The 22,685-nt window shown below is 45.2% G+C and overlaps 1 protein-coding gene across 1 annotated transcript in view; it reads right to left on the bottom strand.

The window, feature by feature from the left end:
- Positions 1 to 22,685, bottom strand: part of csmd2 (CUB and Sushi multiple domains 2) — a 1,866,499-nt gene that overhangs the window by 290,374 nt on the left and 1,553,440 nt on the right. Inside the window, exons 31-34 of the mRNA XM_078237109.1 lie at positions 22,382 to 22,498; positions 21,451 to 21,564; positions 10,650 to 10,745; positions 3,194 to 3,397 (exon numbers count right to left, since the gene is read on the bottom strand). Of these exons, the coding sequence (XP_078093235.1) occupies positions 3,194 to 3,397; positions 10,650 to 10,745; positions 21,451 to 21,564; positions 22,382 to 22,498 (531 nt within the window). The remainder of the gene's footprint in view (positions 1 to 3,193; positions 3,398 to 10,649; positions 10,746 to 21,450; positions 21,565 to 22,381; positions 22,499 to 22,685) is intronic.

Below are 22,685 nucleotides of genomic sequence, written 5' to 3'. Positions count from 1 at the left end.
TATTGAATGCTCTCAGTACTTAGCGTTAAGACTTAAAGTACTCGACTTCCAGCAATGTAATATTCTCTTTGTTTTTATTCCTTTGGGTAAACATCATCAGCTTCTGTAGCTAAGTTATGAATAGAACTACTTTCCAATACAGCTTCTGTTAATTATATTGCAAACAGAAATGTTGGTGATCTTGCTCCTTTCATGTTATTGACTTATTTTTCTCCGCAACCTGACATTGATTGACAAATTATGTAACTAAATATTTTGGGAATTTCTCAACATCTGGTGAAAACACTGGGGAGGGGATGCAGATATTTGAACGATTAATGAATGCCAAAAATGAAAATGTAATGATTAATTTGCTGTCAAGTTGTAAGAGTTAGTCAACGTGACTAGGCCTGTGGCAGAATGTGTCAGCGTTCCATCGCGCTAAACTGTCTGCTGTGAGAATGCACATTGAAAGCCACAAATGCATAGGGAGGAAAAAGAACGAGAGAGTGGGAGTCACACAGGCCATGTTGACAAGATCTCAGAGCAACTGGTACAGGCAGAGCTCTGGGAAAAGGCTGGTGACTACACTGGGTCTTTACTGACAGGGATAGTGAATGGTGCTGTGCGAGTAAAAGAGAGGAAAAATAGAAAACAAATGTTTTCTTTTTAAAACATTTTTTTAACCCTCTTCCCCCCACAATCCCATCTCTCAGAATTGTCAACTCATTGCTGAGGTTGTAGTCAGGTGACCCATGACCTCCAGGATTGTTACACAAATATTGATTTTTTTTCATGAGCATATAAACTTGAAATGTGGATGCCAAGTTTAAATCTAGCTGGACTCTGCAATTTGCAACCTGCAGGGCTGAACTGACAGTATTGATTCAGGTGAAGAAGGGGCTTGGAGCTCCGAAAGCGTGTGTGGCTTTTGCTACCAAATAAACCTGTTGGACTTTAACCTGGTGTTGTTAAACTTCTTACTGTGTTTACCCCAGTCCAACGCCGGCATCCCCACATCAGTATTGATGCAGCCAGGCCTTGGACAATCGACTTCCTATCCATACCAGACAGGCCTGAAACTGCCTGGCCAGGTGCTAATGGCCACTTTGTTTCAGAATGAACCAATGTTTACATCTCCACTGGATCTGTTTTATTTGAAGATTGCTACGCAGACTTGGTGGCACCCAGCTCAATAGGAGGCCTCAATGACAAGGCAGCACTTGACAATTGAAGGCTCAAAACCATGTTCTACGACCTCCAAATATGAAAAGTGGTTACCTCAGTAAATTATCCTGCCCCCACCCGATGCTAATATTGGACATAGAGGACGGTATTTTACAACCTCGCTTGGGCGAGGCTCGTAAAATCCCGCCCAAGGCCGACGGAGAATTCCATTCTGCGAGCCGCGCCCGCCCCAGAATTGGTAAAATTCCGGCCAGAATCTTCGAGAAGGGCGCGAAGAGGAGAATAGAAGGGGCAAGCTGGAGCTCCAGCTCTCTCTGCTTTTGCACTTTCTTCAATGGTGTCTCCAGAGAGTACCTTCGACTGGCAGCCGAGCAGTGCAGCATCACCAGCTCCTTGTACCTCATAGTGAGCATCATCAGACTGACCAGACCCAGAAGACCACCCCGGTGGGATGACCCAAAGACCAGAATCAGCCCCAGACCAGAGGGGAAGCCCAAATCAACGGCTGTAGACCCTGAAATATCAGCCAACGCTCCAAGGAACAGCCTGTCCCAGCCTAATTGAACGGGTATTGCCAGTCTTTCCAGAAAAGAGTTCAAATACAGCAATAGGGATCTGTGGAAAAAATGGAACAAATCCTCAGAAGTGCATGTCTGAGGTAGATAGCAAGTGCAGATTTGAAACTGTGTACTTTGAGATTTAAGACTGTTTTCCGAAGAGTCCTGTGAAGAGATTGATCGAGTTTAATTAAAGCACAATAGCAGAGCTTGATAAAAATTGTTTTTCCTTGACAAAATGTTCAATAAAGTTGTGTTGGACCTTTCACCCCTTTGTCTATCTCACCGGGTAACTCACCTTAGTTAAAAAGGGTTAATGCAAACCGGTCAATGTTAATCAGGGTGCATTTACCCACATTTCAATTTATAACTAAGATAGAATTGCGAAGGCGCAATTCCACAGATGTTGGCCAGTACCCCAATCCAAGCTGATGATGTTAATGCCTTAAGTTTATTTATTATTGTCACAAGTAGGCTTACATTAACACTGCAACGACGTTACTGTGAAAATCCCCTGGTCGTCACACTCCGGTGCCTGTTCAGGTACACTGAAGGAGAATTTAGCCTGGCCAATGCACCTAACCAGCACATCTTTTGGACTGTAGGAGGAAACCAGATCACCCGGAGGAAACCCATGCAGACATGGGGAGAACGTGCAGACTCCGCATAGACAATGACCCAAGCCGGGAATTGAACCCAGGTCCCTGGTGCTGTGAGGCAGCAGTGCTAACCACTGTGCCGCCTATTTGATAGCTTAGTTAAAACCCAACCACACTTAATGTCCACACATTTGCACCACTAGAGAGTCAATGGAGAGCAATTAGGAGAGGAAGAAGCCGGGTGATTTTCTATAATTAACGCAAATGTCATATCCCCCCTTTTGCTACTCTGGCTGGGGTTACCCAATTCAGCAGAGACTGCAGATCAAGCAAGGCCCTTTCTGATCCATACAGCTCAGCTCCTGACAGGACAGACTCAGTGAGGTACAGGTGGAGCAAGTGTTATTCCTCAACAATTAGCCAGCAAAAACAGTTATTACTCAAGTTGCAGAATTGGCTGAATCCTCAGTTTATTCACATGAATCTTAAAGTTACTGGGGCCCACTTAAAGATGTTCGGTACGGCAGAGACTTGGTCCATCCTAACCCAAAGCCAGTGATGCCACCCCAAATTATGGGCGTGACAGGGTCACTTCTTGTTTGCGATAAGCAGAGTGCGACTGTAATAGCAACTGAGCAGTGACTGCCGATGAAAACGAGTTCTCTCTCCTCTCCGTTCCCAGAATTTTCAGGGCTTTTAGTTACTGGAATTAAATTCACGAGTTAATAAGCTAATGGTCACCTTGTGACAACTTTATGCAATTCAGCAGGACTACCGTTGATTGGTCTTTTCCATTTTGTCAAGCTTAGTCACTGCTAAGAGGTGTTACATGCTAAGGTTTAAGCAGTCTTAAAGGTTCTGGACACTTACCTGAGCAGCTTGGTGCTGAGTCATTCCACTGTGCTAAGGCATCAGCCACAGCGAGGCATTCTATGTTCTTGGAGCCTTGGAGGGCGTAACCTGGGTTGCACTCGAAGCGGATAATGGCCCCGACCGCAAAATCATTTCCAATTCTTCTGCCGTACCTTGGCTCTGGTACAGAGCTACATTGCGTGGCACTTGTCCGGGGAACAGCTGTAAATTAATCAGTGGAATAACTCAAATTCAATTCTTCATTTAGTCACCATACAGACTGTGAAGGGGAGGGTTCCAGGCCCAAACCGGAAAACACAAGTAGACAAAAGCACTTGCAAAGGAAGTCATATAATCATAGAATCCCTACAGTGAAGAAGAGGCCATTCAGCCCATCGGGTCTGCACCGACTCTCTGACATTTGGGTAAGCATCTTACCCAGGTCCTCTCCTCCACCCTATCCCCCAAACTTTACCCATTTGCCATGGCTAATCCATCTAATCTGGGATACTAAGGGCCAATTTAGCATGGCCATTCCACCTGACCTGCACACCTTTGGCGTGTGGGAGGAAACCAGAGCACCCGGAGGAAACCCACGCAGGCACGGGGAGAATGTGCAAACTCTACTCAGACAGTCACCCAAGGCTGGAATTGAACGTGGGTACCTGGGAGCTGTGAGGCAGCAGTGCTAACTACTGTGCCACCAAAATTACCAGCTATTCATACATAAATGAGTCACCTAATCACTGAACTTTGTCAATAATTTGTTTTTGAGCTTACTATAGAAATCACCTGGTCCAAAGATGTGCATGTTAGGTGGATTGGCCATGCTAAATTGTCCCTTAGTGTCAGGGGGACTAGCAGGGTAATTACAGGGGGTTATGGGGATAGGGTGGGATTGTTGTGGGTGCAGACTCGATGGGCCACCTTCTGCACTTTGGGATTCTTTGATTCTATAATAACCCTGAATTTAAATGACTTTTCACATACATCTTTGATAGCACAAAGTAATATCTGAGTGTGTGTGGTTGCTTACATGCATATAGCCAGTGCGAGCGCAAGATAATTTAATGGAAGGAAGATAGTCACCTGCGTGTAATTGAAATCACGCTGGCTTTGAAAATGTTTTTCTTCCCCCTTTCGGGGCTTCGACTCAAGTCAGTTTTAGGTTGAAGCTCACTCACTGCACCAACTTTAAGAGTTTCAAACGAAGTGAGTTTTGGCACACAGTTCAGCATTAATTAGCATGTGTCAACCTCAAACTGAGAGCCAACCGTCGATGAGGATGATCAAATGGAAAAAGGGGACAGCTGGAGGTGCTGTTTCGAAGCTGAGAGTGCAGGGAACACTGATGGGGCAGACGAGCTGACATTTTTCTCTGTTTGATTAAACTTTTATAGCTGCCAAGAGTCCCTTTGAAACTGTGCTTGGTTTTAACTTTTCAGATTACGCACTGACTTGGAAGCAAACATCCAAGCAAATGATCAAGCTACTCAGAACTCCAGGCTACCAACAGTTTAAAGATCAATCTGGGGTCCATATCACAGGCACAAACACATCAACCTTTAATTTTCCCCTGTCAGATAGAAGTTGGATATGTTCCTACTGATGCCCGGACGAGAACATATCTCTGCACGATAACAGTTATTCGCTGAGACTGTTGCTACTCTGAAAAACTTCCCTTTCTGAGTGCGGGCTTCCCTCATACAAATACAAGGATGAGACAACTGTGGATGTGGAAAATCTGAAAGGAAAATGCTGGAAATACTCAGCAGGTCTGGCGTCATCTGGGGAGAGAAGGAGAGAGGGGAGGGGGATTTGATATCATTAGCGGGCTCAATTCAAATGACCATCGCTATTCACCCACCTCCTCAGCGGGATCTGCACTGGGCGGGCTTTCATACAGGTCCTCACAAGCGAGGTCCTGGCATCTTGGATCCCGAGGATCGAGGAAGCACCACCAACCCCTCCGCAATGAGTGGCATCCTCCACCCCACAACCACACAAGCAGGAGGTTTATCGGACCCGACACCCCACGCAGGCCCTTCCCCCCCCTCAGACCACTCACTCAGCCCCCCCTTCAGGCCATGCACCTCGGCAGTGACAACAGTGTACTACCTCCTGGCACTGACACCTTTATCTGGCACCTTGGGCCCCGAAGAGGCGAATAATAAGGTAGATCCAGTGGCCATTTGCCCCTCTGCTGCTGCCAGGCTGCAAAGGACGGGTCCCTTAAGAGTGCTGGGGGTTGGGTGGGCTCAGGCTGGTGGTAAGGGGTTGACCTCACCACTCTCCACCTGGATGTGGTGTCGTGGCTAGACTGCCCCTTCTAGTCCTGGCAGACCTGAAGATCATCCCTGGCACAGTGATTTCAGGCAGTTCTGTGATCAACATCTGCATTCCTGCCTGTCAGGTGTGAAAGGTCTAAAGTGGCAGGGTCACCTTAATCTCCATGCCCCCCACCCTCCCCCTCCCCCCCCCACCCCCCCACGTCACCTGGCAGGATTTAAAATCATTGCAGCACTCCATTCTGCAGCAGAGATTTTCCTTTCTCCCTGTCAGAAGCTGCAGGTGACAGCAGACTCCTTTGAAGTCCTCTGAGCGGGGAGATGTCAATTTCATCTGGGTGGGGCGTTCCAGTCTGCCCAGTTGTGCACTCAGCCCCAGTGTAAGCCCACAGCTTTGGTTTGAAGTTGCTGAGGCTTCCCAGCAAGTCAAAACTGTTGAAACCCTCTCCATTGTATTTGAAGCCTTTCCTGCGTAACAAATTTAACGTGCAGTGCCTCATAAAAGATTCAGCCCACAGCTCAATGGATTCCTAGCATCCTCCAGCCACCTGTGTTTATTTTCATTTCCCTTCATGATTGAATGCAACTCAAGTGCTCCATTGATCCTGACCACAATGTTGACAGAGTGCAATCCTGATTGACAGCCTGTGATTAATGTACCAGGACACCTAGATTCCTCTGATCTCTCAACTTGACTAGTGAAAATGGCAAAACTATCACTGGTAAATAATATCTAAATGGTAATGCAATCTTATTAAACTTCAGCTGACAAATGGCTACAACCTGGAGAATACAGCACCATTGGAATCTTTCATCTGGAATACTATCCACAGGGCAAAATTACCAATGCCTCCCAACTTCCTTTTTTCTGGAATAACACACAGATGGCTGTGACCTGCAGCCTATTCCGAGATACTCTTCAGATCACGAAACCATGCATGTTTCGCTGATGAATGGTAACTGTTTGGTCAGCTGCTGATAAACATCATAATGGCAATCCCTAATCCTGGAGTTGACATGACATTATAAACCACAGATGAGATGTTTTTCAGCTGCGTTGAGATTGGGTTCCTGCCAATAATTCAGCCAGTTTTCTCGACGAGAAGAAAAGATAAGAATTTTTGAGAAATCTTTAGACCTCGTCCATCCCTTTCGTATATCAAACCCATCCTCCCAGCTTTTGTATTTATCCCTGAATCTATTATCTCCAAAAACGCATCCACATAGAATCATAGAAACACTACAGGGCAGAAGGAGGCCATTTGGTCCGTCGAGTCTACACTGACAACAACCTCACCCAGGCACTCCCCCACAACCCCACATATTTACCCGCTAATCCCTCTAACTTACACATCCTGGGACACTAAGGGGCAATTTATCATGGCCAATCAACCTGACCCGCACATCTTTGGATTGTGGGAGGAAACCGGAGAACCCGGAGGAAACTTACGTAGACACGAGGAGAACGTGCAGACTCCACACAGACAGTGACCAAGCCAGGAATTGAACCCGGGTACCTGGCGCTGTGAAGCAGCAGTGCTAACCACAGTGCCACCGTGGCACCAGAGTTCACTTATAATCCCTGATCCACTGGCCCTCCCTGATAAATTATTCCGTGACTGTGTTATCCTCAGGCAAAAAGTGTTTGTCCCACTTTGTTTCTTTCACCTAAATGATCAAAAACCTCACTTTGAGCATCTCAGAGGAAACAAGTTCAACTTTGGTAACTTTCTTTTTAAATATAATTCCTAATACCATGAAACATCTTTATTGTTATATACTGCATCCTCTCAAGGGTAATTAGGGTGGCACGGTAGCACAGTGATTAGAACTGTAGCCTCACAGCGTCAGGGACCCAAATTCAATTCCAGCCTTCGGTGACTGTCTGTACGGAGTCTGCACATTCTCCCTATGTCAGTGTGCGTTTCCTCCGGGTGCTCCGGTTTCCTCCCTCACTCCAAAGATGTGCGGGTTATGTTGATTGGCCATACTAAATTGTCCCCTATCATAGAATCATACAGTGCAGAAGGAGGCCATTTGGCCTTTTGAGTCTGCACCGACCGCAATCCCACCCAGGCTCTATCCCCATAACCCCACACATTTACCTTAGCTCGTCCCCCTGACACTAAGGGGCAATTTAGGATGGCCAATCCACCTAACCGCACATCTTTGGACTGTGGGAAGAAACCCAGATAGACACGGGGAGAATGTACAAACTCTACACAGATAGTGACCAAGCCAGGAATCAAACCTGGGTCTCTGGTGCTGTGAGGCAGCAGTGCTAACCACTGTGCCACCATGCCGCCCCTTAGTGTCAGGGGAATTAGCAGGGTAAATATGCGGGGTTATGGGGATAGGCCCTGGATGGGATGTTGTTGATGCAGGTTTCATGGGTCGAATGGCCTCCTTCTGTACAGTAGGGATCCTATGAAAAGAGTTACAAACAATGTCACAAAATGCATCAATCTGGCCAACGTCTGAAACAATTAAATAGAATTTATTGATTTCTACCTTAAGCTTTGAATGATGGAAACCCAATTCCTTACTTGCCTTTGTAATTGTGTTGATAAATTCACAGATTTATCTGCTATAACTCAAAGAGAAATAATTCCCGATTTTTAATAAAATACGGTCAACAGTGGTATCAACAAAAGTTTTGTGATGTGATGGTAAACCTCACGCAGAATAATATTGTTGATGCTACACTCAATGTCTCTGATGTGTCACAGTGCAATTTATTTTATCTATATTGGGATAGATATGCATTCTGAGGCTGGATAAATAGGTCACAAAATCTGGCGAGTTATATAATCTTGGTGCATTTTTAGTAAAGACCTTAACTTTGGTACTCAACAAAAGACTGCAATCATCACTAAAGTCCCAGATTTGTTATCCAGTCTATACTGTTCTAGCATGCATCATGATAAGTAGCCTCCAACTGGCCTCACTGCTTTTGGTTTAGGAAGAGGAAAGCTGGCCTTGCTTTCCTGCTCCTCTTCATTACCAGTCACCTGTGCTAGAAGCAGGCAGACACGGGCGGCACGGTAGCACAGTGGTTAGCACTGCTGCTTCACAGCTCCAGGGACCTGGGTTCGATTCCCGGCTTGGGTCACTGTCTGTGTGGAGTTTGCACATTCTCCTCGTGTCTGCGTGGGTTTCCTCCGGGTGCTCCGGTTTCCACCCACAGTCCAAAGATGTGCGGGTTAGGTTGATTGGCCATGCTAAAATTGCCCCTTAGTGTTCTGAGATGCGTAGGTTAGAGGGATTAGTGGGTAAAATATGTAAGGATATGGGGGTAGGGCCTGGGTGGGATTGTGGTCGATGCAGACTCGATGGGCCGAATGGCCTCTTTCTGTACTGTAGGGTTTCTATGATTTCTATGATACAATCTGAGCTGGCTGAGAGAGCCCTTGCATTCACCAGCACTCAATGGTTAGCTGTGGATAAGCAAAAAGATCCACGTGTGAAAATTACCAAGTGAAGAATAAAGCATCTACTCCCTGGAAGAATCATAGAATCCCTACAGTGCAGATGGAGGCTACTCAGCCTATCTAGTCTGCACCGACTCGCCAACAGAACATCCTACTCAGGCCCCATCCCTGTAGCCCCACATATTTACCCCACTAATTCCCCCTCATATTCTGGGACATTAAGGGACAGTTTGGCATGGCCAATCCACCTAACCTGCACATCATTATGGGACTGTGGGAGGAAACCGGAGCACCCGGAGGAAACCCATGCAGACATGCGGAAAACATGCAAATATCACAAAGACAGTCACCCAAGGCTGGAATCAAACGCATGTGAAACAGCAATGTGAACCACTGTGCCACCATGCCGCCCATGGACAAGTTGAACAACACTCAAGGACTTGGTCACCATGCAAAATACAGCAGATCAGCAGCCTTGTCACTGGACTCAATATCCACCCTTTCCATTATTTGGACACTTTGGCTGCAGAATGCATTATGCATGAGATAAACTGCAACAACTCACTTTGGCTGCACCTTCCAACCCTATGGTGGACTGCAGCAAGACCAGGAAAACATTATGGCCTCCAAATTCTACTCCAAGTCATACACAATTCTGACATGCACAAACACCACCATTCATCCATTGCTGTTAGATCAAAATCCTGAAACTTCCCTGCCTAATACCATTGTGGGAACGTCATCCCCACATGACCCTATTATAGAAAGGATATTATTAAACTAGAAAGAGTGCAGAAAAGATTTACTAGGATGCTACCGGGACTTGATGGATTGAGTTATAAGGAGAGACTGAATAGACTGGGACTTTTTTCTCTGGAGCGTAGGAGGCTGAAGGTGACCTTATAGAGGTCTATAAAATAACAAGGGGCATAGACAAGGTAGGTAGTCAATATCTTTTCCCAAAGGAAGGGGAGTCTAAAACTAGAGGGCATAGGTTTAAGGTGAGAGGGGAGAGATACAAAAGTGTCCAGAGGGGCAATTGTTTCACACAAAGGATGGTGAGTGTCTGGAACAAGCTGCCAGAGGCAGTAGTAGAGGCGGGTACAATTTTATCTTTTAAAAAGCATTTAGATAGTTATATGGGTACGATGGGTATAGAGGGATGTGGGCCAAATGCAGGCAATTGGGATTAGCTTAGAGGTTTTAAAAGAAAGAGCGGCATGGACAAGTTGGGCCGAAGGGCCTGTTTCCATGCTGGAAGCCTCTCTTACTCTATGACTCTATAACTGCAGTTGGTCGAGAAGGAAGCTCACTGTCACTTTCTCAGGACATTAGAGTTAGTCAGTAAATGCGGCCTTACCCACAGATTATATAAACACACAGATACACACAAATATATATATTTTACATTTTACTGGTAAGTCGATGGAGAGCACATTGCCAATATGGCAAAGAAACATTGCTGCTCTAATGGCCAAGAGTCAGAGAGGTGCACAGAGATACAACTAGGCCTAGCAATGAAAGAAAAAGATAATGCCATTATCAAACCAGACTATAAAGTATTCAATCTTATTACATCTAATTTATTTTGACCTTAGATGATAAGACCATGGATTTTTTTTATAAGTTCACTGACCAATAGTCTTTTGGAAGTTTCCAGATTGGTTGATTTTGATTTTCAAAAACAGAGACTGTTGGATCACAGCAAGTACTCTTCAAAGCGAGAAGCTTCAGTGAGTGAATCACAAAACCTACCTTGATAGACAAAGTGAAATCCTTTCGCTGTTGCATGACTCTTGGCACTGAACTTCATTAGAACTTGATTGGAGGTGGCCAGTGGCAAAGATTCCCCTGCAATAAAAGAGGAAATAATTTTAAAATTGCTTGCTAGCACTGAACATGTAAAAAGAGACATGTCGATACTTTTCAACCTGCACTTCTCAGGTCAGATTTGCAAGAATATCAATCTCAAAAGGAACAACAATTTATACTGCATGAGAAGAGGGTGCTGATTGGTTAGAAAGAGGGATAATTGCTAGAGACATTGCCATGGAGAACGCACTAGGGAAAAGTTAACTGCCAAGTTTTTGTTTAAATTCAAACAAGGCAGTTTGGCACCGACTGGTCAAGGCATTGCCATAGAGAATGAGCCAGAGAATGGCTGACTCCCAAATTTTTGTTTAATTAAAAACAAATGCAATACCAGGACAAGTTCTTCCTTGTTTGTAAAGCACTGTGCCCTGTGTATGAATATATGCAGCTTCTAGCATGTGGAAATGAGCCACACTGCGAGCTTGACTGATAGTCTTAACTAGTTTTTTAGTCTATTACCTAGCACAATCAGGATTATTTACTAAGTACACTGAAAGCTAGGAGGCTTCCCGCAGAAGAAACCCATCTTAAATGGAATGGTCCCTAACTTCCTACCTCTTGCGTGTTACTGATACATAGATGATCGCCGGAATTTTACCGTGCCGCCAGCCATGGGAATCAGAGCGGGCGGGGGGCGGACAATGGGAAGACCTGTTGACCTCGGGCAGCATTTTCCAGTCTCAGGTCGAGTAAGGCCGTAAGATCCAGTCCGATAAGTCTGCTATATTTGAATCTGCAGCTGCATGCATGAATTTCCTTGCACACCTTAATGGGAAACCTTCATCTTTGAAATGGAACAGTCAAATGAGCTCCCTTCCTTTGACGTGCCAGTTAAGAAACCTGCAAATGTGTTCTCTGCTCCTGTCTGCAAGTCCACCTTTGCTGGTCAATAAACCCATTGGGATTTCTACAATTCCACATGCTATCGGATTGCTTCAATCAGCAACCTCATGAACAGGGCCAGAGCCATTTGCTCAATTTACAAGCTGCCAAAATAAGGATACATTGAAGCTATCGTGTGGGCTAATGGCTACCCCAATCTGATCCTTGCTTGCTGTACATTGCACAAACTCACGAATGGGCTTAAAGTTGTCAGTTTCCGTCCTGAAAAGTGTTCAGTCTACCTCAGTTTGACCTGGAAGAGTAAGGTATCGCAAAAGATTTGAACTTTTGAACAGGTGAAGCTAGCCATTCAATGGATCCCTAGTGCTGTGAGGCAACAGTGCTAACCACTATTGCACAGTGGTTGGCAGGATCATTTAGCCCTTTGGGAGATACGTCTGCCAACTGATGGTTTGAACTGTCTCACAAAAACTGACTTTGACATTCAGAAGATATAGAATCCTTGACTATTTTCCCTTGATTGATGTGGAGACAGAATTTTACTGGGACCGTGTGAAAGTCTACCAGTAATCCAGCAGGGTGCAACATTTCTGCAATGACAACATGTTGTCCCTGTTGTGTTATCTTCAGCTGTAACTTGCCATGACGCCGCAACTAGTCTTAAGGCAATTAAATTCGTAAAATGAAAAAGTCAAAGCTTGTTTTTGATGTGCATCATTTTTATCCTGCTCTTACAACTCTCTCATTCATTCTATTTCTCCCACTCACTGTCAATAACTTGCTTGACGCAGGCAATTTCTTTCTGAAAGCAATACTGGCAGCCTGGAAAATCCAATCTGCTGTCATTGTCTGTCACTCACTTAACTCTGATTCCTTGATTCCCAAACAAAGTTAAAACCATATCTAATCTTTGACACTCCAAGAAAGGGAGAAAATGCCAGAGACAAAGTAAAGTCAACAGACCTGATTTGTGGGCTGCTACTGTGAAATCAGACCCGGTTAACATTGACACTTGAATTGGACAGGATCACCAATTCTTTCACCTTTCTTGATCTTTTCATTTGATTTTGGGGATTGTCCAGAAATGCGATTGATCTTTGAACCTAATGGGAGAACTCATTTAGAGTTCATTAATAATTTGACATAGGAAATAAGTGGACTAGACCATTCGGCCCCTCGAGCCTGTTCCACCATTCAAGTAGACTATGGCTGATCGCAACACCATTCTGCCACACTATCCCCATATTTCATGATGTCTTTAATAACGAGAAAAAGGACAAGTCTGTTTTGTAAGTGTATTGGGAATTTGCATTCGTCCAGATTAAGACTTTCAATGCTACAGAATTAAACATTTCCCACATTTTATAACAAATTAGGCATCTGATTCTCCCAGTCCAGATACACTGTAAAGGCTTTAAGACCCAATAATATTCTAACTGTAAGGATTGGGGCATTTCAAAATGGTAAGGAGGTGTTTCTACTAGTGTTGGAGGAAATAGAAATAATGCCTTATTTGTGGGTGGGTGCCAATCTTGGGGGGGATTTTTCCGTCCCCGTTTTTGGCAGGCGGGAATGGCAGTGGTTTAAAGTTTAAAGTTTAAAGCTTTTGCAAATTTATTTATTAGTGTCACAAGTAGGCTTACTTTAACACTGCAATGAAGTTACTGTAAAAATCCTCTCGTCGCCACATTCCGGTGCCTGTTCGAGCACACTTAGGGACAATTTACTATGGCCAATGTACCTAACCAGAACATCTTTTGGACTGTGGCAGGAAACTGGAGCACCCGAAGGAAACCCACGCAGACACAGAGAGAACGTGCAGACTCCGCACAGACAGTGACCCAAGCCCGGGAATCGAACCCAAGTCACTGGCGCTGTGAGGCAGCAGTACTAACCACTGTGCCGCCATGCCGTGGGGGTGGATAATCGAGGGGGAGTCCCGAAATGACTTTCACACTGGCAGAATTTCCCCACTAAATTGTCCCTGACCGAGGTGACTTGCCATTGGCCAGTGGCTGGATTCTCTGATACCATCACGTTCAATGGGATTTCCCGTTCTACGCAGCCCCCTCCTCCCCCGTTCAGAAGGCCATTTGGCCCATCAAGTCTGTACCAACTCTCTGCCAGAGCATCTTACCCTGCTACTGATGTAATGGGGTTTCCTGCATGGAATGACAGAAACACCATTATAATACTTGCCATATACTTAGCAGGCCTCCCTGTTGTATCATCCCTGACATAGGGAATTCCAATCTCCCCCAACTCCACACCCGTCTGCACCTCTGTTGGCGTGACATCACATCAGTTGGACACACAACTGGTTTTGTAAAATGAGAAACTGACAAACAGAACCCACCATTGGCGCACAGTTATGAAGAAGGTCATGCCTAGACACTTCCTCTTGCAGATCCCCCCTGGCACTGGAACTGTGGCGGTGGTGCCAGGAGTTTTATCATGTGAGGTGAGTTGGGGGGGGGGGAACCATGGTGACTGGGGGATGTAAGGGAGTCTGTGGTAGTGGGGTTTCCAAGGTGGTGGTGGGGCTACCCTTTTCCAATAGGGCCCTTTTTATTTTACTATTTTTAACATTAGGATGCCCTTGATGGCTGCTGCTGATGGTGGGGCGGCCTCATTCAGAGGGAACCACCCTCCTGGTTTTATTTTCGGTCGAGCGTTTGAAAATGTGGCTGGAAAAGCTAGCAGTGCAGCCGGCAGGTTACACACCACATTTCTTGCCAGAGTTCACACTTTGCCAAAACGTGGCAAAATTCCATCTCTTGGCCGGATTTTTACCGCCTCGCCAGAATCAGGGCGGGCGAGGCTCGCAGAACAGCATTCGCCATTGGCCTTGGGCAGGTGAGGTGGTAAAAATCTGGCACTTGTGTCTTCCACATGAAAAGTCAGCTTTTTTTCTTTGATGCCAGTATGAACCAATGAGATAATTTGCAAGGTGGGACTGAAATCAGTTGAGAGCAGACTTATGGTCAATTCTTCCTTTGTTCATTGTTCACAACTTTGAGTCAAAAACCAATATGAGCAGCTCCTTCTAATCTGCTAAAGAACTTGCTGTGACGTGTCCAGCCTGTGTCATTAAGATTCAAGATAGGATTTTCTACGCTCCCCCGTAGGCATCTCTCGTGCCAGCAGAGGTGACCTGTCATTGGCCAGTGGCTGGATTCTCTGATACCACCACGTTCAAAGGGATTTCCTGTTCTACGCATCCCCCCCACCGCCACCGCCCCCTTCCCCCCCCCCCCCTCCCCCAAACCCGGCCACCAACCCCCCACCCCTCCCCCCCCCCCCCCCCCCAACCCGGCCACCAACCCCCCACCCCTCCCCCCCCCCCCCCCCCGCCCGCCCAGCCACCAGGAAACCTGTGGTGGGGGTTTCCAAAACACTGCTGTCAACTGCAATTTGGACATAAATGAAGAGGTTGTATATTGGAAACATAACAACTGCCATTTTCTTTGATAAATCTGGCCGTTGCCTTTTTAAATTACGAGGGCCTGGAAGCAAACTAACATATGGGGTTGGAATAATGATGTGTTAAATAAAATATCACATTAAATTGAACACTTAGATTTATGCTAGGCTCCAATACGCCAAAACTTGCACCAAATCAGATAATCAAAATGCTCTGAGGAAAGTGCAGTAAGAAGTTTAACAACACCAGGTTAAAGTCCAACAGGTTTATTTGGTAGCAAAAGCCACACAAGCTTTCGAGGCTCTGAGCCCCTTCTTCAGGTGAGTGGGAATTCTGTTCACAAACAGAACTTATAAGACACAGACTCAATTTACATGAATAATGGTTGGAATGCGAATACTTACAACTAATCCAGTCTTTAAGAAACAAAACAATGGGAGTGGAGAGAGCATCAAGACAGGCTAAAAAGATGTGTATTGTCTCCAGACAAGACAGCCAGTGAAACTCTGCAGGTCCACGCAACTGTGGGAGTTACAAATAGTGTGACATAAATTCTGATTCTAGGATCGCATGATAAAGACTCAGGAGGAAAAAAGCAGAAATATTTATGTGAAATAGTGTGACAACGGATGAATGAACACCGCTCGACAATCACCAGGCAAGACTGTTCTCTTCCTGTTGGGGAGCACTTCAGCGGTCACGGGCATTCGGCCTCTGATATTCGGGTAAGCGTTCTCCAAGGCGGCCTTCGCGACACACGACAGCGCAGAGTCGCGGAGCAGAAACTGATAGCCAGGTTCCGCACACACAAGGACGGCCTCAACCGGGATATTGGGTTTATGTCACACTATTTCACATAAATATTTCTGCTTTTTTCCTCCTGAGTCTTTATCATGCGATCCTAGAATCAGAATTTATGTCACACTATTTGTAACTCCCACAGTTGCGTGGACCTGCAGAGTTTCACTGGCTGTCTTGTCTGGAGACAATACACATCTTTTTAGCCTGTCTTGATGCTCTCTCCACTCCCATTGTTTTGTTTCTTAAAGACTGGATTAGTTGTAAGTATTCGCATTCCAACCATTATTCATGTAAATTGAGTCTGTGTCTTATAAGTTCTGTTTGTGAACAGAATTCCCACTCACCTGAAGAAGGGGCTCAGAGCCTCGAAAGCTTGTGTGGCTTTTGCTACCAAATAAACCTGTTGGACTTTAACCTGGTGTTGTTAAACTTCTTACTGTGTTTACCCCAGTCCAACGCCGGCATCTCCACATCCTGAGGAAAGTGGGCAGAGAGAAGGGAGAATAATCTTAGGCCTTCATCACTCACATCCCAGTTCAGTTATTTTAAAATCTGTTGCAAACTGTGATTCTGTATACTGAAGGAAAAGAGGTGGAAGCTGGAAAAACTTGCAGCCTCAGCCATGGCAAGCTGGTGTCCCATTGAACTCCATCTGACGCCTTATCTTCACATGCCATTGAGCTACATTCAGGGCAGTTTTTAAGCAGTTGACTTTTTGGAATCGTGGCAGCTGCTGTTTTCTGGGTTAGCAGATGTATTCAGCTGAGCAAGATTCTCTGGTTCAGAGGTCTGCAGAAAGAATTTGCTTGGAACTGAACAGCGTATGTGTGTTGTTGAATTTGGGTCCAATATGTCAATGGATATGTAATTTGGATGAGCGGAATGTGAATTTACTTCCTGTATCTCAGTGCACTGATATTTATTCTTTGAACATGGATTGAACTGGAGATCAGAAATCCTCAATTCTATCACTGGCTATCAGGACACTATCCATCGTGACACTGGTTACTCAAGGGCTTTCAACAAAAATGCCAGAAACTGGGCCCTCTGAGGAGAAAAGCTACCTGGGTTCCATAGAATCCTGACAGTTCAGAAGGCCATTTGGCCCATCAAGTCTGCACCAACTCTCTGGCAGAGCATCTTACTCGGGACCACTCCCCACCCAATCCCCGTAACCCCACACATTAACCCCGCAAATCGCCCAAATGGCAATTTAACACGACTAATCCACCTAATTCGCACATCTTTGGACTGTGGGAGGAAACCAGAGCAGCCAGAGGAAACCCAAGCAGACACGGGGAGAATGTGCAAACTCCACACAGTCACCCGAGGCCGGATTTGAACCCGGGTCCCTGGCGCTGTGAGGCAGCAGTGCTAACAACTGTGCCACCATGATTGGTTGTACTGATGAGAGTCCCAGGATCAACAAAAGGTGGCACTAGTTGTGCTTCTAAACCTCAGATTGTCACAGCCAAGTGGGAAAACAAACCAATGGGAAATGTCAGGATTCAACTCAACAGCATTTATCAGGGACTGAGCGACACAGGAGATGAAGCTGTCTTCTTTATCTAGAATGAGATTGATTCAGGAGCGGACAGTCGTGTCCTGAAAATTGCTTTGTGTGTTTTGCTCAGCCTGATACCATAGCGTACACGTGCATATATGAGCAGAGGGGGTCTGCTCGGAAGAGAATAAATAGTAAAGAAGGATCCATGCTTAACAGCTTGTACTGGTCTCATTCCCAATGTCTTTTGCTGAATACATAACTGTTTCTGTCCCAAGGACTTCATGGAGGCTGCTGGAATGAAGTCTCCTCTCAACAGCTCCAATGATCCAACATCAAGTGAGTTTAGGTGTTCATAGTCCAGTTGGCAATGAACACGGGTAGACAGCGCAAAATTATCCATTAATCAGCACAAATTAGTGACATTACCGACTGAATTTGGAGAAACTATCGTTTAATGAATGAACACAGTAAGACTTTTAACAACACCAGGTTAAAGTCCAACAGGTTTATTTGGTAGCAAATACCATTAGCTTTCGGAGCGCTGCTCCTTCGTCAAATGGAGTGGAAATGTGCTCTCAAACAGGGCACAGAGACACAAAATCAAGTTACAGAATACTGATTAGAATGCGAATCCCTACAACCAACCAGGTCCTAAAGATACAGACAATGTGGGTGGAGGGAGCATTAAGCACAGGTTAAAGAGATGTGTATTGTCTCCAGACAGGACAGTCACTTAATGAATGAACTACATAGATTCAGACTGGCGCAGTCTGATCATGTGAGCTTTACTTTGAACCTTCCTATTTCTATTCAAACTAAAAGTGTTTGCACATAACGTCAGTTGCCAACAAAGGATAAAGCTTTTCCTTTGCCAGAACTGATACATCTCACCTTGATAACAACAATTCGCATTTTAAACAGCAGAAGGGACTTCAGAAAAATATTAGCAAACAAAAGTTGACCCTGAGCCACATCAGCAGCTGTGAGGAGAGCAGACCAAACGCTTGGTCAAAGAGGTGGACTTTGACGAGTGTGTTTTCGGAAAAGAGCGAGTTGAAACACAAGAGAGAAAAGATTACGGAGGGAATTCCTTAGCTCAGAGCTTTCGCAGAAAGTATAGCCGCCAATGGTGAAGTAATCAATATAGGGGATGCAGAAGAAGCCAGAATTGGGGGCCGCAGTCGTCTCGCGGCATTGTGCAGCTGAAGGAAGTTACAGAGATCGGGATGGTGAGGCCCAGAAATTTAAAAAGAATGAGAATTTTAAAATTGAGGCAATGCTGGAAGGGGAGATAATTTAAAGTTCGTTCATTATTGTCACAAGTAGTCTTACATTAACACTGCAATGAAATTTCTGTGACAATCCCCTAGTCGCCACACTCTGGCGCCTGTTCGGGTACATGAGGGAGAATTTAGCATGGCCAATGCACCTAACCAGCACGTCTTTCAGACTGTGGGAGGGAACCGGAGCACCCGGAGGAAACCCATGCAGACATGGGGAGAACGTGCGTACTCCGCACAAACAGTGACCCAAGCCAGGAATTGAACCTGGGCCCCTGGCGCTGTGAGGCAGCAGTGCTAACCACTGTGCCACCGTGCTGCCCCATGCCCCAGTTAATATACTGGAATGAATGCCAACGAGCATAGTGGTGATGGATGGGTGCATGTGACTGGCTGCGAGTTAAGACATGGGCAGGAGAATTTTGGATGACCTCAAGTTTGTGGAGGCTGGATAACAGTGCACTAATAGGCCACTTTTTCAGTAACAATGGCATGGTTGAGGATTTCAGCACCAGATGGGTTGAGGCAGAGATGGAGTAACTGATGTTATGGAGGTGGAAGCAGGTTGTCTGAGTGATGCGGTGTGGTGGCACAGTGGTTAGGACTCTTGCCTCGCAGTGCCAGGAACAGGGTTCAATTCCGGCCTCGGGCGACTGTCTGTGTGGAATTTGTACTTTCTCCTTGTGTCTACATGGGTTTCCTCTGGGTGCTGCGGTTTCCTCCCACGGGGTTAGGTTGATTGGCCATGCTAAACTGACCCCAAGTGTCAGGGGGATTAGCAGGGTAAAATACATGGGGTTACAGGGACAGGGCCTGGGTGGGATTGTTGTTGGTGCAGGCTCAATGGGCCGAATGGCCTCTTTCTACGCTGTAGGGATTCTATGAATGTATAATGTGTGGCTGGACGGTCACCAAGCTTGTGAACGGTCAGCCAGGGAGAGGGCTAGAATGGAGTTTATGGTGGGGGACTGAAGATAACGGGTGGGATTTTCTGATCATTCCCACTGGCATAATCGTCCCACCCGCCGACGTTGATCCCCTGCCATGGGTACCCCGACAGCGGAGGGCGTGAACAATAGGAAATCCCGTCAACATTGGTGGGACCAGAAGATACTGCCGCCAGCTAATGACAGGCCACCTACCACTGCAAAAAATCCCTGTGGGGTGGGAGTTCAGAAAATCCTACCCAATGGTTTTGTCCTTCCCAATTACTAATTGGAGGAAATTTCTGCTCAACAAGCGCTGGACATTGGGAAATCTAAATTTATAGACACTGCATAGGCTAACCATGAAAACAGTTATCAATTTTAAAACCAGTTTCAACGTAACTGTATGTGATGTATCCAGGCACCTCTCAAAGGCCACAGCGAATATTTTATTTGGCAGCATCTGTGTGTGATTATTTGGCTGGGCATTCAGGTCTTAGATAGATGTAATTAATTCTCCAGTTTCAGACTGGGCAGTGTGCAATGAACAGAGAAGAAGGTCACGATTAACTGAGTGTGGTAAAAGCATGCTGCTTGTGCAGGCCATGACTGTACACTATGCAGGTTGAGACCGTAAAGGAGGTCAGATTGAGGAGTTTAAATTACTTGTTTAAACTAAAATTCTTTCTGAAAATTCTAGCTCACAAGAGACTTAAGGTTGAACTCTGGAATGTGCGTGCTTACGAAACATTGCCTATGCTGATAGAACCAGCAAAATCAGATCCTTCTGGAACACTCACGTTCTGTTTGAACCATTTTTATTTTTTTCTGCAATTGTGTTTTCCAGCACACATTTACATCGTATTCCTGTCCATATCAGCAATATGGCCCTTTAATTAAACAATTAATTGGATTGGAATAACTGCGCTTTGAAAAGATTTGTTACAGAAATCATGGAAGCTAAGAAGTAGGAGCAGGAGTAGACCACCTTGTTCCTCAAGCCTATTTTGCCATTCAATATGAATATGGGTTCTCTTCTGTCTTAACTCCACTTTACTGCTCTGGAATGACCTCAATGAGACCTCTGAGGTTGGCCTCTTAGTGTACGGGCTTCCTGATTGAGGTAACCATTGCTTGCCTAATTAAATCTCGCCTAAATATATAAATAATATATATATAGAGAGAGAGATGTTTCAGAGCTACTGACACCAGGGATTCTGACTTTGTACCTGTAGCGCTCTCAGGAATGCACTTGAGTTTGGAAGTGAAAGGAATCTGGTGAAGGGACCAAAAGAAAAAAAAATGCTGGAAAATCTCAGTAGGTTTGGCAGCATCTGTAAGGAGAGAAAAGAGCTGACATTTTGAGTCCAGATGACCCTTTGACAAAGCTTTGACAAAGGGTCGTCTGGACTCGAAACATCAGCTCTTTTCTCTCCTCACAGATGCTGCCAGACCTACTGAGATTTTCCAGCATTTTTATTCTTTTGGTTTCAGATTCCAGCATCCGCAGTAATTTGCTTTTATCTGGTGAAGGGACACTGGCATTGGAGGAGTTATTTCACGCTCACTCCTCATATTCTGCATTCCCTGAGAAACCAAACTTCTGTCTCTCTTTATCTTAAGTATACTCAATGATAATAGTGGTGTACTCTTATTGTACAGTTACTGCATTCATCACTCACTATGCTGCTGCTGCACCAATCACTTGTACTGTGCTGGGTGATCGAAAGTGCACTGGAACAATATTTCATTGCGTAGGGCTTGTTGCAGCTCTGTAATGCACTCCCTTGTCATTTTCCACTTTTAAACCCTTGAATTAATGGAGTATAGGGTGGCTTTCAATTGTACTCCAAAAAAGCGTGTTGTGTGTATGTGATTTTTGTAGCCAGTGATATGGAATTACCTGTGTGTGAGCCAGAGAGTGAGCTGAGGAGCCGCGAATGTTGGGTTGGGCCATCATGCACTTCCACCACATCATTGAGAGCTGTTTGAAAATACGTAAACTGACCAAATACCACTGCACAGGAGGAAAAGACAACACATTCATTAGGCAAAGAGACATTGACAGGTTAAAATTCCAACATCAATTAGAGTTGTTTTATGTCGTGATATTTTCAAGCCTCTCAGCATTAGTGTATAAAAAGATTGATTTAGAGCAATACCCATCAACAAGACAAATAAAAAATACATAAATGAATTCAATTAACAGTCCTCAACAATGTTCCAATGACTTATATGTCTGCGCAAGGACTGAGAAAAGGAGAAAGTAGTAGTTTTTCGGATACAGATAATATGATTAAAGAATGACTCACTGATGAGTCTTTTATGAACACAAAGCTAATTTAATAATTTAACAAGGGAAGGATAAATCGGGAAATAATTGCACAATAACAGCCAAAAGAACAGAAGTACTGCATGGAAAATGCATCTTCTCAGCGGGTTATCATTATAATAATATAGAACATACAATCCCTGCAGTGCAGAAGGAAGCCATTCGGCCCTCAGACCTGCACTGACAACAATCCCACCCAGGCCCAATCTCCGTAACCCCACGTATTCATCCTGCTAATCCCCCTGACACCAAGGGGCAATCAACCTAACCTGCACATCTTTGGAGTGTGGGACAAAATCAGAACACCCGGAGGAAACCCACGTAGAATCGGGGAGAACGAGGCTGGAATTGAACCCGGGTCCCTGGCGCTGTGAGGCAGCAGTGCTAACCACTGTGCCACCATGCTGCCCCATGTCTGTCAAAGGTGAACCCTATTCTTGTATAGATGATCAGGACTCATTTAATTTGGGTAAGGTTGTTTCAATGAGAGAGGTGTCCATACCATAGTCTTTCGGCACAATAATGGAATATAAACATGTCTGTCCACCAGTGTAGTTCTTCGGGTAGTTTGGAGATAAAATCACACCTTCCGATACAGAGTACTGACCTCCACATGGTGCTGGAAAATAAAGCAGAAAACTCTTTCAAAAATGAGATAAAATGCACCAATCGCCCAATGTAGTTTAGGGTAGTGGGGCTTCTCTTTGACTGGCAACACATTATGCATTAAGAAATCCTAATCCGGGTACTTTCTAGCTATTTAAATTGAAGCATAACATGGTAATCCATGTGCGATCGTTACTTCC

This window comes from Mustelus asterias, chromosome 21, assembly GCF_964213995.1.
Source record: "Mustelus asterias chromosome 21, sMusAst1.hap1.1, whole genome shotgun sequence".
Taxonomy (NCBI): Eukaryota; Metazoa; Chordata; class Chondrichthyes; order Carcharhiniformes; family Triakidae; genus Mustelus; species Mustelus asterias.
This window is presented reverse-complemented; position numbering and strand designations above follow the sequence as displayed.